The sequence below is a fragment of the Callithrix jacchus genome, chromosome 11 (assembly GCF_049354715.1).
Source record: "Callithrix jacchus isolate 240 chromosome 11, calJac240_pri, whole genome shotgun sequence".
Classification (NCBI taxonomy): Eukaryota; Metazoa; Chordata; class Mammalia; order Primates; family Cebidae; genus Callithrix; species Callithrix jacchus.
This window is the reverse complement of record NC_133512.1, coordinates 98,909,867-98,925,015: the sequence shown is the minus strand read 5'-3', so window position 1 is coordinate 98,925,015 and position 15,149 is coordinate 98,909,867. Positions and strand designations below refer to the sequence as shown.

Sequence of the window (15,149 nt, the reverse complement as noted above, 5' to 3'; positions counted from 1 at the left end):
ATTGTCTTATAGACACACGTTTTTAATTTTGATGAAGCCTGTTTTATCTAAGTTTTCTTTTTGTTGTTTGGGATTTTGGGTCATTTCTAAAGAATCATTGCCTAGTCTGAGGCCAAGAACTCTTCTTTCCCTTTTGTTTGGTGCTGGCAAACTTGTCAAAAGTCAATTGGTCATAAGTATATGGGTTTATTTCTGGATTCTCAGTCCTTTTCCAGTGATCTATATAACTGTACTATGCCAGTATCACACTATTTACTATTGTTTTGCAGTAAATCTTGAAATTGAGACCCCTAGCTTTGGTTTTTTCCCCCCCCCAAGATTATATTGTCTATTATGGGTCCCTTAGGTTACCTTACGAATTTTAAGATCAGCTTGTCCATTTCTGCAAAAAGTACAGTTGAGATTTTGATAAGGATTGCACTGCATCTATAGATTGCTTTGGGGGAGTATTGCCATCTCAATAGTATTTTAAGTCTCCCACTCCATGAACATGGGATGTCTTTTCATTTATTTAGGTTGTCTTTTGTTTTAACTGTTTCTCATGGTTTTTAGTGTATGCATCTTGTACTAGTTTAAATTTATTCCTAGTTTATGATATTTTTATGTTATTGTAAATGAAATTGTTTTTTTGTTTTTTAATTGAGACAGAATCTTGCTCTGTCTCCCAGGCTGGAGTGCAGTGGTGCCTGCCGAGTTCCAGCAATTCTCCCACCTCAACCTCCTGAGTAGTGTGCCACCATGCCTGGCTATTTTTTTTTTATATTTTTAGTAGAGTCAGGTTTTCACCATGTTGGCCAGGCTGGTCTTGAACTCCAGACCTCAAGTGACCCGCCTGCCTCGGCCTCCCAAAGTGCTGGGATTATAGGCATGAGCCACCGTGCCTGGCAGAATTGTTTTCTTAATTTCACTTTTTTTTTTTTTTTTTTTTCTGTTTTTTGAGATGTGGTCTCTTCTCACATTTGCTCAGGCTGGAGTGCAATGGTGCAGTCATAGCTCACTGTGGTATCAAACGATCCTCTCTCCTCAGCCTCCTGAGTGGCTGGGACTACAGGTGCTTGCCACCATGCCCAGCTAATTTTTGTGGTTTTTTTAGAGATGGATCTCACTGTGTTGCCCAGATTGGTCTTGAACTCCTGGGCTCAAGTGATACTCTGACCTTGGCCTCCCAAATTGGTGGGATTACACAGGCATGAGCCACTGTGCCAGCCTCTTTCCCCTTTCTGATTGCTCATTGCTAATGTGTAGAAATAAAACTGATTATTGTATTTTGATTGTGTACCCTATAACATTGCTAAAGCTTTATTAGCTCTAATTTATTAGCTCAAATAGTTTTGGGGGGATTCTTTAGAGTTTTTTGATACACAGTCATCATCTACAAATGCAGTTTTACTTCTTCCTTTTCTGTTTGGCTGCCTTTGATTCCTCTTTTGTTTGTTTTTGTTTCTGCCTGATCCTTCTGGCTAAAATTTGTGGTGCACTGTTGAATGGATGTGGTAAGGGCAGTCATCCTCGTCTCGTTGCTGCTTAGTGGGAAAGCTTCCAGTCCTTCACTGTCTTACTGCAGTGCTAAACAGTGATGGTGTTAGCTGTTTTTCCTAGATGTCTTTCATGAGTCTAAAGAGGTTCCTTTATTCTTAGTTTATTGCCGTTTTAATCAAGATAAAGTGTTGCATCAAAATTTCTTTTCTGCTCTCTCGAGATACCTGTGCCTCTTGTCTGGTAATATGGGGTATTGCACTGATGTTGAACTGTGTTCTTTGGGTGAATCCCACTTGGTCGTGGTATATATACCACGGTTGTTGGGTTTAGCGTGTGGTATTTTCTCGAGTTTTGTGTTTATATTCATAAGGGATAATGATCTGTTGTTTTCTCATGGTGTTCGTTTGGTTTTGGTGTCCGGCTAATACTGGTCTTACGGACCATGAGTTAGGAAAGTCATTTTGGATGACTTTCATAGTCATTCTTCTTTTATGATTATCAGTGTCCAAGATGAGCTGTCATGAACTTAAGAAGTGAATAGGTTCCTGAAGATTTCATTGAAGAAATAAGTTGTGCATGGTTTCCAGTACAGGTTCAAAGTCCCAAATCCAAAAACCCAAATTCCAGAATGCTCCAGAATCTGAAAATTTTTGATTACCAACATTGTTGCAAAAAAAAAAAAAAAGCTTATCTGAGCAGTTCAAATTTTGGACTTTCTAATCCAGGCTGCTGAATCAGTAAATACAGTGCAGTATTCTGAAATCCAAATATTTCAAACAAGGGTTACTCAACCTGATTTAAGTGTAACAGAATTGTTCATTTTTGTTATTGGGTGGTCAAGGCCAGAGTTGATTTCACTTCTAGACGTCAGGGTGGAAGGAAGCAGTAAATTTAGCGAACCTCTAAGAAGTACCAACTTTTCAGCATATTCTTCTTTTGGGGTGATTTTATTTTTTAATGGAAAAATGGACTGTGAGGTTGCCTGTGGTGGTTATTGCAAAGAAAAATGCATTTTCCCTTTAATTTCCTCTTTTTCTCGTTAACTGCAGGACATTTTGGCGCAAGTCCTACAGATTTTATTAAAGTCGAAGTTATTGGTAGGTTTGTGCACTTTTTTATCCTACACTAGAGGAAGGCCTTTTCCTCAGATTATATAGTAACAGTTGTTTTCTTATAGGTCTTGGAAGATGAAAATGCAAATGTTGATGAGGTGGAATTGAAGCCAGATACCTTAATAAAATTATACCTTGGTTATAAAAAGTAAGAAAAATCTAATAAATAGATGAACCTAGACCATAGACATATCCCCTGGGAGCCCGAGTACATCTCTCAGTGTTGTTACGAACCGGGGGAGGTCAGAGACTCAGTATGAAGCTGTGTGGGTGCCCTCAGGCTGATGCCCTTGGATTCCTGGGGTCCTAAAGCTGTGAGGCTGAAGGAGGGCTGAGGTGTTGAGAACACTTCTCGGGAGTGTGAGATGGGCCTTCGCTTCTGTTCAGCCTCGATGTTTCTCCAGCTCTGGACTTCCGGGCCTTTTCTTTGTTTGGCAAGTAGTTCCTTAAAGGACGCACCAAGAAAGTTTGGACCTTGATGTCCAAGTGGCTTGATTTTATTTCACTTGACAAAATTTGGGAGAGCAAATTATTGAGGACCTGGATTTTCTGTAACATGGATGTCGCTGTTAATGGCAAAGTAGGAAACTGCCCTATGATGGGACTCTGCCCAGTGCTGGGTAGAGGAGATTTTCACAGTTAGTGGAAATCAACACTCTACCCTCTGTCTAGGGAAGCAGAACACTTCTTGAAGGCTGAGAAATAGAAAACAGCCTTCATTGCCTGCCTTTTAACATAATAGTGATTGGTTTCCTCAATTTTCTTGATAGTAAGAAATTAAGGGTTAACATCAATGTACCAATGAAAACCGAACAGAAGCAGGAACAAGAAACCACACACAAAAATATCGAGGAAGACCGCAAACTTCTGATTCAGGTGACTTCACCTGCGTACCTGTGCCACGCATGGGGGCGATTGGAGTGGTTGCCGCATGAATGCGTCTGTGGTGACAGAAGGTGGCAAGGTGGAGAGCCAGGGCCTTGTTATCTGAATTAGTACTTCATGTCACCAGGCAAACGAGGGCAGTCCTCTTGCTGTAAATGTTGGACAGCAAACATTGTGGCAGGTTAAACTGAAATGAGGGGGAAGGAGAGTCGTTCAGTGGGGAGGGTGGGCAGCTTCTATGGCCTGGAAGATTTCATTTTTTCTCCTTTTTTAAATCCTTTATGGTTGAGTTAAATTATGTGAGTTAAAATAGCTCAAAAGACAGAGAGAGACGTTTTAGTGTTTGCCACATTCGGGTTGAAACCTGGGCAGGTAGAATTGGTTCCCGCTCCTCTCACCTGCAGGGCGCTTGTCACCTGTGAGGAAATTGTGGTCCTGTGCAGAGAGACAGACGTTGGCAGCCTCTGCGTGGCTGTCCTTAACAGTGCTAAGTAGTTACAGCTCTAACCACCTCTTCTTCCTTGTCTGGTTGCATAGGCGGCCATCGTGAGAATCATGAAGATGAGGAAGGTTCTCAAACACCAGCAGTTACTTGGCGAGGTCCTCACTCAGCTGTCCTCCAGGTTCAAACCTCGGGTCCCTGTGATCAAGGTACAGGACTTATGTAGCAGTCACATGCCTTCCTTAATTTAGAAGATAAAAGATGTAGCAAAAAGTGGATTGGTTGCTGTAGCATGAAGAAGGGAGCTGGCTCCTTTGTATGTAGAGGATTTCTACAAAAGAAAATTGGCTTCAGTTTAACTCTGTTGAAACACACATACAAAGAAGTGCACAGATGATAAAGCACCAGCTTGATGACTTTGACAAAGTCAGTGCACTGTGCAATCGGCACCCAGGTAAGAATTAAAACATGACCAGCATCCCGGAAGCCCGCCCGCCCCAGCCAGTACCTGTGGTCCCGTAGAAAATCGCTGTCTGTCTTCTGACACCGCCAAGCAGTTTTGCCTGCTTTTCCTGATACGTAAATAGATTCTAGAGCGCACACTCCCGTGCCCGGTAGGAATTTCCTCACATTATCTCGGGAGATTCCCGTGTTGCGGTATCGTGAAGCCCCAGTTCGGTGTTACTTCTCCTATGGTGCTCTGTTGTGGGAACATGCCTCCCTTTGTGTAGCCCACTGATGATTGACATTTGGCTTATTTCTGGTGGGGCTTGTTTAAAATGGTAACTAAGCAGGACTTTCCTTTCTGAAACCACTTGGGTAAGTCACAGCCAGTGGAGAGCTTCAGGGGTGGCACTGGCAGTGACTCCACAACAGACAGCCCAGTGTCACTCCTGGATTACATTCGCACAGGTGCCAGTTTGTTCATGCTGTTCAGGGGGTTCTCTGCAGTCTCCTGTTCCCTGTTCATGGCCTCTTGTGAGACGGAGTCGTGCCCAGAGGCAGAGCAGACTTGGGTAGAAAGGGAGACTGTGGCCCCCATGGCTCACATAGCCCCTGACTCCAGTTCCTGGGGTGGGTGCTGGAGGGATGTAAGTCACTCTCAGCAAGTGTTAAGGAAATGGAAATTGAAGGAACTCCATGCACAAAGGCTTAGCTGCCCAGGATGTAAACTCAATGCTAACAGATCTGGGGTGGGGGGGACTGCTCCCCACTGAGCTCTGAGTGTGGGGAGATCCCATCGGCCTCTCTCTGTTCTGATGATAATTTGTGTTTTTCTTTTCTTTCATTACCTCTTCCTTTTTAAAAATAACACCCAGAAATGCATTGACATTCTAATTGAGAAGGAATATTTGGAGCGAGTTGATGGTGAAAAGGACACCTACAGTTACTTGGCTTAACCCTTCTGGAGAGGTCTGGGTGACCCTCAGCAAATAGTTCATGTTGGAAAGAATGGAAACAACTCAAGCTCATAGCAGCCAGCCTGCCGCCATGGACCTCCCTTTTTAAAACCGAGACCAAGACTCCATCAGCTGGTCTCGGATTTACATCGGAACTGCTCAGGATTGATACATTTCAAGTCTGTAAATACGGACACCAATGCCATTTACCCTAATTTAAGAAGAGCGGGGACTGACCCTCCTGCCGAGGGCTGCATGCTACCGCGTCTCAGTCAGTACAGGGGCTCCCCGGGTCACCGCTGTCACCTTGGCAGCACCTGTCACGTTGGCAGCACTTTGAGAGCAAGTCTGAACGGACCCACGTGTAATCTGCTATGGAAAACCATTTGTATAGTGTGTTTCATTTTTTAATGTGTGAAAAGAAAGAAAATTAAAGGATTTCTGTACAAGTCGCATTTGGTTTTGTTTTAAGTTTTACTAATTTCTATATGTAAATAAAAGATATAACGATTGTGCACATTTATATTCCCAGTGTCTTCCTATAGTTTAAAAGGCTGTATTCTTTGCATGGAAAATTTTTAAGATCTTCAAAATTAAGGCCCTGTGTAATCTTTTTTAAAAATCATGCTTATTTTTGTGACTTCCTGTGGTGACTTGAATGCAGTGTGTCACTGTGTTCAGTGAGTCAGTGACCATACATTGACTCGACAAACTAGGCAGGAAATAGTATCCTCCTGTTTGCAGGTGGGGAAACAGGCAAGGTGAGAGAAGCTGCCTTCTAGGGGGTAGAGGAGGTAGGACTGAAGGTGAGTGTCTGGGCTCCAGGATCCCTGATCACCGTCAGCCTCTAGTGCCCGAGTTTGGGTTGGCGTGGAGCAGTATGGATACAGGATGGTATCAGCCTGCTGGTTCACGCTTCCATTCCAGTCCTAGCAGGTGGTTGTGAGGAGCTGACAGACTGAAACGTCAGCTTTGACTGGTGAAGCTCCCTGGACTCACCCTCGTGCCAGCACTACATCAGGGAGTCGAGGTTCTCTTGCTTTTCAGGCGCCTGCTGGCAAATTGGACCCTGTTCTTGGCTTGTTAGAAAAGTTATTCCTCCCTGAGAATGAACTGTTTCCCCAGTATGTCCCCAGGAGAGGAGATCCTGGGCCGTGGGGATGCACACGCCATCCCCTCCTGGCACAGATGTGACCACATCCTGGGCATCCTGGGAGCAGTCCTCCCCCCTCACCCCACTGGGAGCCCTACATGTTGCCTGCCTGCGCCTCAGTGTTGCTTCTGCCTTCTGTCTCACTTCCCAGCCAAAGGGCAGAAGACATGGAGAAGTGGTAGCAGAGACTTTTCCCAGCCAGGCTCAGGGATGCCACTCTGCTCACAGTAACTGTTTTCCTCGTAGAAGCTTCAGGTACCTCACAGGTTTCGCAAAGTGATGTATCTTGAACATCTTAGCACACCATCCCTGTGCCCGAATGCAGGTTATTCGGGTGGAGAAAGGAAGGTATTGCTAACAAAATAAGCCCAAGTTCTGGGTTTTCTCAGGACACTCAGACACCTGACGGGTTAGTTTCAAAAGGTACATAGGGCCAGGTACAGTGGCTCACACCAGTCAGCCCAGCACCTGGAGAGAGCCCAGCCTGTGCAACATAGGGAGCCCCCATCTCTACAGATGGTGGTACACGTATTTGTCGTCCCAGCCGCTCATGAGGTGGGAGGATCGCTTGAGCCCAGGAGGTTGGGGCTGCAGAGAGCCAAGACCACTGCACTCCAGCCTGGGCAACAAAGCAATCTTGTCACAAAGGTTACATAGGTTAAAAAGTAACCGTAATAAACGGCATTGAATGGATTCCACACTTCTTTGAGTATATCTTCTTTTTCAAAGAATCTAGTGAAGAGTTCCAGTATGAAAGCCAGGCAGGAGCAGGTGGTATTCTGAACTCCACAAAACCGACTGGGAGTGAAGCTCACCTGTTGCTTTTCCTCAAACCAGGCCATTTTTCTGCCTGTGAGAACACAGACCCACCTTCAGAGTCTGCGTATTGCAGTCCTGCAAATGATGGGAAACGTCGCAATGAGTTTGCTGGTCTCTTCAGTTCCTCCAGGATCAAGCAGGCACTTGGGTAAGTGTCTTGGTCCCATGGAAATTCCCCCTGGTAAGTGAAGGTGAGCTGAGGGATGGGTGAGTCCGGAGTTCATCCCACACCTTCAGGTTCCCGGCCTTTACCTGCTCCCCTTTGCACTGGGTAAGTACTGTGCTGACTGGCTTTTCAAGACCTGTTTAGGTCCACATGTCCCTTATATGTAGGTTGACTGCATTTCCCTTGGTAAGAAACGTTAAGGGAGACATTCTCTAAGGAATTTTTTTAGGACAGTCTAATAAGCGGTAGTCTTCCATAGTCGCTTAGAGGCAGAGAGTCACAGGCTTCTGGAAACCCTCTGGTGTTCAGTCCCTACACGGGAGCATAGTTAGAACCCAGAAGGAAGGCCACATTCCTCCCAGTTCTCAAGCCCCTCTTCTCCTTGGAGAAAATACTTGTAAATTACCATGGTATTACACATACAATTGACTTTTTGTTACTAGCTAAAATTGTGAAAATTGTGGCCAGGCGTAGCACTTTGGGAGTCCAGGGCAGGCAGATCATTTGAGGTCAGGAGTTGGAGACCAGCCAACATGGTGAAACCCCATCCCTACTAAAAATACAAAAATTGGCTGGTTGTGATGGTGCACTCCTATAGTCCCAGCCACTTGGGAGGCTGAGGCAGGGGGATCACTTGATCTCGGGAGGCAGAGGTTGCAGTGAGCTGAGATGGTGCCACTGCACTTCATTCAGCCTGGGCTACAGAGCAAGACTCTCCATCTCAAAGAAAAAAAAATTGTTTACAAAGAATCACCAAGGCCGGTATCACTGAACTAATCCAACGCCAGAAGTGCTCACATTATCACTCTTGATTTTACCCTTTTTTGAGGTATGGGGGAGCCTCTTTCCAACACCAAAAATATGGGGCTGCCGAATCCTAGTGGGGGTCTACACAGTGTGGTTGTTACCCGCTGGGACCAAGGCTTATTATCTTGGAATGATGGCCAAAAAGGTTGGAAATAGCATCACAGCAATCAAGGTTTAATCTATTGACAACTTTAACTCATTTTATGAAATGAATATTTTACCCCTTGGGTTGTAGAAACATTCAGTGTGGTTTAATCAGAGCTAGGCTGTGCACTAAGACCAGATGCACAGGCTACAGATGTATCCCTGTGGCCTGAGGGAACAAGGCAAGGGAGGACCTTGATCTCAGCGCCCAGAGGGTAAGTCTGGTTGGGCTCTGTTAAGCATGGGGTATATACTTGGGCTGCTGGCCAGGCAGCTACAAGACAGGAATCTGAAGATCAGCCCCACATAATAGGGTAAGAGAACAGTTGTTACAGGACCAACAGGTGCCTGTAAACTATCTTTACTGACAGCATTTTAAGATGCTGCTCCTTGATGAATACTGGTACCTAATTTTCCTTTGAAATTTAGAATTACCATCCCCAGTTGGAAAACAGGCTTGCTGGCCTTCAGCTATTTGAATTGAATGCCCCCGCCACTTCTGATGAAGACAATTTCCTGTTTTCTAGGAATCAGTCACTTGGCTGCCCAGGTTCATTTTATACCCTCATCACTCATCTGTCCAGTTCATGACCCTGTGCAGGGGCAGCCCCAACACTGCGCTCACCAAAACACGTGAGTGTGGACCACTTCTAAAATACCAAGCATCCATGTGTAGCCCTCACTGGAATTGTAATAGGCAATTATTTCAACTAGTTCCATTAAGAATTATTTAACAGAATATGGTTTTCAAAATGTTAACATTTTGGATCCAGTCTTGATAACCTATCTATAAGCTTAAAATGTGTGGGTTACATTGGGTTGACTTTTGGTAGAGTTGCCGAACACCCTGGGCAGAACTGGAAGTCAGGACCTGGGATGGATACAGTGAAGACTGGAGATGGGATGAACCAGGGCATGATGGAAACCTAGCATAGCTTCTAGGTGCCTTTGGCTTTATCCATGGAAGTCAGTCTGGGTGAGGTGCTGCCTATGTGTGTATCAAACAATAGCTAATGAGCTGGGGAAAAAAAATGCCAGGAGCAGTGTCACACCTGCGGAGGCGGGGTTGGGGCGTTCAAGATCAGCCTGGCCAACATAGCTAAACCCCATCTCTACCAAAAACACAACAATCTGACGGGTAGGGTGGCCTGTGCCTGTAATCCCAGCTACTCGGAAGGCTGAGAAACAAGAATCACTTCAACACAGGAGGTGGAGGTTGTAGTAAGCCAAGATCGCACCACTGAACTCCAGCCTCAGTAATAGAGCCAGACCCTGTCTGAAAAAAAGAAAGAAAAGCCTCAATGTTTTTAAGTTTACAAATTTGTATTAGACTGCATGCAGCTGGCTCTCCACAGACCAGACAAGCCTGACATAGGTTAAATGGGTTATTAACTCACAGATTTCTGTTCAGAAAATCTGTGTTCATGGGAGTCACTGAATAGTCATTTAGAGAAGTACAATTCAAATCATGGTATAAGAAGTTGGCTGTGCGTTGAAAATACACCAGACAGTACTCAAAAACTGCTTTCCACCAGTGCCACTTTCCAGCGCATTTGGGACTCTGGTACACTGAGCTCACGGCAGGCCTCAAAGATCCACTTCCCAGTGTTCCTCTGCGGATAGACTGGGGGCTGTGGCTGGAATGAGCCATGTCAGCAGGAACTTTTGGGCCGAGTCATCTTTGGGGTCTCATGAACAGGCCTACATGCAATGATGAACAGATGGGCTCCGTTTGCCTGTGCCTAGGCAAAGCCATTGAGGCGTCTAGAGAATGACCTAACCCAAATAACGAAGTAACTGCCTCGGGAGCTTGACAGCTGCCCACTTTGCCTAGGGTCCTGCTGAGTCCCGAGGGTGGAACATGAGGGCATCCAGGGCAACAAGCTCTTAAGTGGATGGTACCGTTTTTTTTGGCTGGAGAGTGGATAGTTATTTAGACATAAAATAGATAAGCACTATCATTAAGATGATGTGCACGAGACTAAAAGCAACACATAGGACAAGGCTGAGGCAGGATCTCCTCAATCCCAAATCAAGTGACAGATTCACTGGAGGACTCAGTTGCTGCGCCTGTGCACTGATGTGATGGAGACCTGATCTTGCAAATGCTGTGGAATTGGAAAGCAAGGTGAGTCACCTTAATTAGGTTTCACATTAAGTAAATAGAGTATTGTAAGTTACTATCTGATCTAACTATAGAAAAGGCAACTGCCAAGTAACGGTGTGGACTGGTTTGCAGCAGCTGTGAGGGTCCCACGATGATGTTGGTGAATGTACTTGGAGAAAGGAGAGGGGAAGTGACCTCAGATTCTGAAACCAACCACACTATCACAAGGCATGCAAGGTAAATGTCGTTTCCTTGACACTTTTAGAGTTTTGTGTTTTTTACCTCCTCTTTGAGAAGATATAAAACTACAGTTTGGTTTTATACCTGTCACCTTTTGTAGGTAGGTAAGGAATCCCAACTTATCTTGTATTTCTGAAAAACTCTAGTGTAATGGAGTTTAGAACTAGGAAGGTTCTTAAAAATCCCTGAAGTCTACTCGGTCAGTCAGTTTATACATGGGGAACAGACTTGGAGGTTACATCACTTTCTTCAGGTTGCACAGCTGACTGGAACGTACCCACCCTGGTCTTGCCTGTAAGATCCAGCCCTTTACCGGGTAAGCCCTTAGGGTGCACGGTAGTGCTCTTCATATATGGCCATCCTCCACGTATCCACAAGCAGTATCTGTTAAATCAAGATTCATATGAAGACAAAAAACCCGAGTTAAATTTAAAAGTGTTTTGTTTGTTACAGTCCTGAAAGCAGTGAGAGATGACTCAACAAAGACAAGTTCAAGTATTTCTTTATTCAAAGTTGAAAAATGTACCATACTGCATTATTGCAAAAATTCACTGGTACAAAACACTTTGCAGCTGGTGAGAAGGCAATAAAAAGTTGATTTTTAAACTCATTACTATAAATTATTCTTACAGTACTTTGCAAATTCAGAATTTCAAACTGCATTTTTGTTTTCTAAATTGCCCACAGTACTCGAGGTTCCTGAAGCTAAGGCAGCTGTTTCAGAGAGGAGGGGGAGGAGGTAGCAGATGTCAAGGGATTTCCATTTCTCTTTCGATGCCAACATACTTCAGGGCATCAGCCTGACTGTATCTGAAACAACAGGAAAAAGCACGTCTGGTGGATGACCCCCATCCAACATGTGCTGAGACTTAACAAAGCCTGCTCAATACAGTGAGTGCATTCAAATGTCTTTAAAAAAAAAACATATACACATACATCCAACAATTACATGGCTGCCTGCATAAGGGCATTCATAGAAGCAATGCATTGGTCTATGTTGCTGGCCATCTACTTGAGACTCCGCCAAGTTCCGAAGTGAACAAACCTGGCCAGAGCTCTGCCCAGCCTTCCCCTAAGCCTCTGAAGCAAGTGGCCCCAGGAAAGCGGGTGCACGCAATGATGGGCCTGACGCTGAACGGCAAAACAGAACCATGGTCTGGAAAGCACGATGACCACAGCAAAGAGGGCCCAAGAACAGCTGTCAGTCACTCCCCCAGTGAAAAAAGAACTAGAGTGCAGCAGACACCCAGGAAGAAGCACAAGAAGCCCATCTGCGGGGTGGGACCACCGGGCCAACCCAAGGAAGCTGGATAGCTTTACCTCCAACCCCAGCTCCACCCCCCACTCTTCATTCACAGCAGGCCTGGAATGAAGTGGCCTTTTGGTAAAGGGGGCCTTTCACTCAGACCTCATCTGCCTCACTGAGAGCTCTCGGCCGTGCAGCAGACATTAAACGCCAATCCGAATACGCAAGAACTCAGTACTGACAAAGAGCTTCTGGATGGGATGTATACGGGGCCAAAGGAGTTCATGAACTAGACAGTCACCTGATTGCACTTAAATCTGTATTAAGTTTATCCCACAGAGCTTGACAGCATCAACTGGCAACCTAATGCCTAACCATACAGTTAGAAACCATCGGTGGCTCACAAGTGCCAGCACCTCCCCCCCAGAAACAACCCACGGTGACCAAGCAGCAGTTTGCCACCAGCACCTTTTAAAATAATAACCTGTGTAGTAAGTATCGTAGCAAGCAATAAAGTAAGTAGATCTAATCAGTAAAGATATACATAGTATACTGTCAAGTAAAACCATGTTGCAGAAAAATCTACAGGACAGTGTGATCACATTTACTCTGGAAAATGTTCCACAAGCAAGCATGCAGCATGATATGAAAAGGTCTACGACTCACCCACCTGTCAATAGCAGGGTGAGAAATGGGGCTTTCTGCATGGATTTTATTCTGTTTTTAAAATAAGCATGACTTGTATAACAAATAAATGGATAATGAATACTTAAGAGGAAAGTGTAACCTAATTCCCTACTAATGGCCATGGCAAATACTGACCTGTCAAAGAATTCACCCCACACCTCAGAGACAGCACATCTAAAAAATATTCTTTGTCCAGAGTTCAAAATCCAGTAGAAAAAGCCCTTAGAGATCATGCTAGAAATTTACTTTACCAACCTGTAATCAAAAAACAGCTCTTCACCAGTCTGGATGGCTCTCTTGGCAAAAATACCTATCCTGTGATCGCCGTTAACCATCATAACTGGAAAGAGAGACACCGGTGTTAGTGAGCATGAAGAGCAACGAGTGGTTACCGACTTGTTCACATAACAAAGTATCCCGGAAGTACTCAAGTCCATCATCACAGGATGGAAAAGGGAGCTCCAATTCTGACTTCAAAGGTACCTACCTTTTGCATAGCAGTTTGGATTTACCGAATGATTTGCAAAACGAATTTTGTTACCCTTGCGGGTTGCATCCACCACAAAATCTAAAAAAAAAAAAAAATATGCACAACCCAGTGAATTTCAGTTTTAAGTCAATCAAGTTATTATGATTCTGTAAATGCAACTGGTTATAGTTCTTTAGGGTTTGCCTGCAAAAAACAAATAAACCATTCAACCAACTTCATTATGTAAGAAATGACATTTGGAAGAACATACTATTTATTGTTCCAGGTTAAATTTAATCACCTGTAATTCAAGATGGTTATCTGATTCAAAAGCTATTACTTATCAACTATAAACATATCTGACTGAGCAAAACATGGCCAAAAAACCAGAATCTAAATTCTTCCAAATTTCAAGAATAGGCATTTTCACATTTAAAATTAATTTTAATGTCTATGAAGCATTCTTAGAAAAAAACCTACTACTTCCAACTAACAGTTTCTCTGAGTATCTTACATGTTAAGCCTACCTCCATTTTCATATAATCCCACCAAAACACTCCCTATAGCCTTACATTCTACCCTAGAACATATATCAGCTATGCAAGAAGCTGCCTTTCCTCTCAGTCCTTTGAGAATATCCAGGGAAGTCTGGAAGATGCTTTCAAATGCAGTGCTCCCTCCTGGTCAGAAGCACTGACTGGAGGAGGTGTGCTGAGCTTCTGGAACACAAGAGGTGAGCAGCAACAGAGCACAATGTCCCCTTCACAGCCAGAGACTGGTGCAGCCCCATCCACAGATGGCTGGGACTCTAGAGGCGGTTTCCTAGTATTTGCTACCTGAGGAATTCCTTGCTCCAGTTCCTTTCCAGCAAGCAGCCCCAATGCCTTTGTGGAGATCTTCCTTCCGGTCACCTCACTGACCTCTACCTTCATTTCTGAAGCAGAAATTGCATGCAGCAAAAGGCTGCCACATGCAATTCAGAGGAACTCACTGCCTCCCAGCTCAAAAACATACCATTGTTCAAGTTGAACAGAAAGCTGCACATGTATTTATCATACACTTTCCCTCTTCTGTCAGCTTCATCTTGAGAAATAATCTAAAGAGAAAGACACAGGAGAAAATTCTTTTGGATAAAGGTGATCAAGCCTGACAGAACACACAAAAGTTCACAGAGTGAATACTGGACCTTCTGGAGAATATTCAACAAAAAGGGTCACTACTGCCAAGTTCTCTTTCCCATTCAGTCTGCACACTGGACCCTCAACTCAGAAATATTTCCACATCCCAAAGTAATTATCCTTGGAGAAAGTAAGAAACAAAAGTCTTTTTGCTGAGTTACACACACACACACACACACACACACACACACACACACACACACACAGAGTTTGGCTCATGCGTGTAATTCCAGCACTTTGGGAGGCAGAGGCAAGTGGATCACTTGAGGTCGGGAGTTCAAGACCAGCCTGTCCAACATGGAGAAACCCCATCTCTACTAAAAATATGAAATTAGCCATGTGGTGTGCATGCCTATAATCTCAGCTACTTGGGGAAACTGAGGCAGAATCGCTTGAACCGTGGAGATGGAGGCAGAGGTTGCAGTGAGAAGAGATCATGCCACTGCACTCTAGCCTGGGCAGTAAGAGCTTCACCTCAAAAACAAAGGCCAGGGGGTGAAACACAAAAATTGGGTGAGTTGGTTCCAAACTGAAGCTAGCCCTATGATTTTTCTTTAACGCAACAATTTAAAAGGTGAGTAACTAATGACACTGTTGTTTCTAGGTCCTTATCAACTAGGTTGTGGATTAAGCAGGACACTATGATAAAGCTCTTGTTCTCCCTGTTGTCCCTCAATGAGAAAAGCTGTATTTGGCTAGAATCAAAGCAATCCAGTTATTTTTTTTCCCTTTGAGACAGGGTCTTACTTTGTCACCCAGGATGGAATGCAATGACACAAATATGGCTCACTGCAGCCTCAACCTCCCAGGCTCAA

The 15,149-nt window shown here is 44.4% G+C and overlaps 2 protein-coding genes across 31 annotated transcripts in view; one reads left to right on the top strand and one right to left on the bottom strand.

Moving 5' to 3' along the window:
* The window catches only part of CUL1 (cullin 1), a 106,124-nt gene extending 100,289 nt beyond the window's left edge, over positions 1-5,835 (top strand). For 4 of the 7 annotated variants that reach the window (XM_035254495.3, XM_035254493.3, XM_035254492.3 and 1 more), the window contains exons 18-22: positions 2,529-2,576; positions 2,657-2,739; positions 3,362-3,467; positions 4,014-4,127; positions 5,238-5,835. In XM_035254495.3, the coding sequence (XP_035110386.1) occupies positions 2,529-2,576; positions 2,657-2,739; positions 3,362-3,467; positions 4,014-4,127; positions 5,238-5,318 (432 nt within the window). In that variant the 3' untranslated portion in view covers positions 5,319-5,835. Of the gene's footprint in view, positions 1-2,528; positions 2,577-2,656; positions 2,740-3,361; positions 3,468-4,013; positions 4,373-5,237 lie in introns of all 7 variants that reach the window. The other 3 variants (XR_013524174.1, XR_013524173.1, XR_013524175.1) reach the window with 1 other exon arrangement.
* Positions 5,836-11,239: 5,404 nt separating this feature from the next.
* Positions 11,240-15,149, bottom strand: part of EZH2 (enhancer of zeste 2 polycomb repressive complex 2 subunit) — a 78,447-nt gene continuing 74,537 nt past the window's right edge. For all 24 annotated transcript variants that reach the window (XM_078343561.1, XM_054237586.2, XM_078343565.1 and 21 more), the window contains 4 exons: positions 14,171-14,252; positions 13,175-13,255; positions 12,943-13,027; positions 11,240-11,564 (listed from right to left, as the gene is read on the bottom strand). In XM_078343561.1, coding sequence (XP_078199687.1) covers positions 11,504-11,564; positions 12,943-13,027; positions 13,175-13,255; positions 14,171-14,252 — 309 coding nt within the window. In that variant the 3' untranslated portion in view covers positions 11,240-11,503. The remainder of the gene's footprint in view (positions 11,565-12,942; positions 13,028-13,174; positions 13,256-14,170; positions 14,253-15,149) is intronic.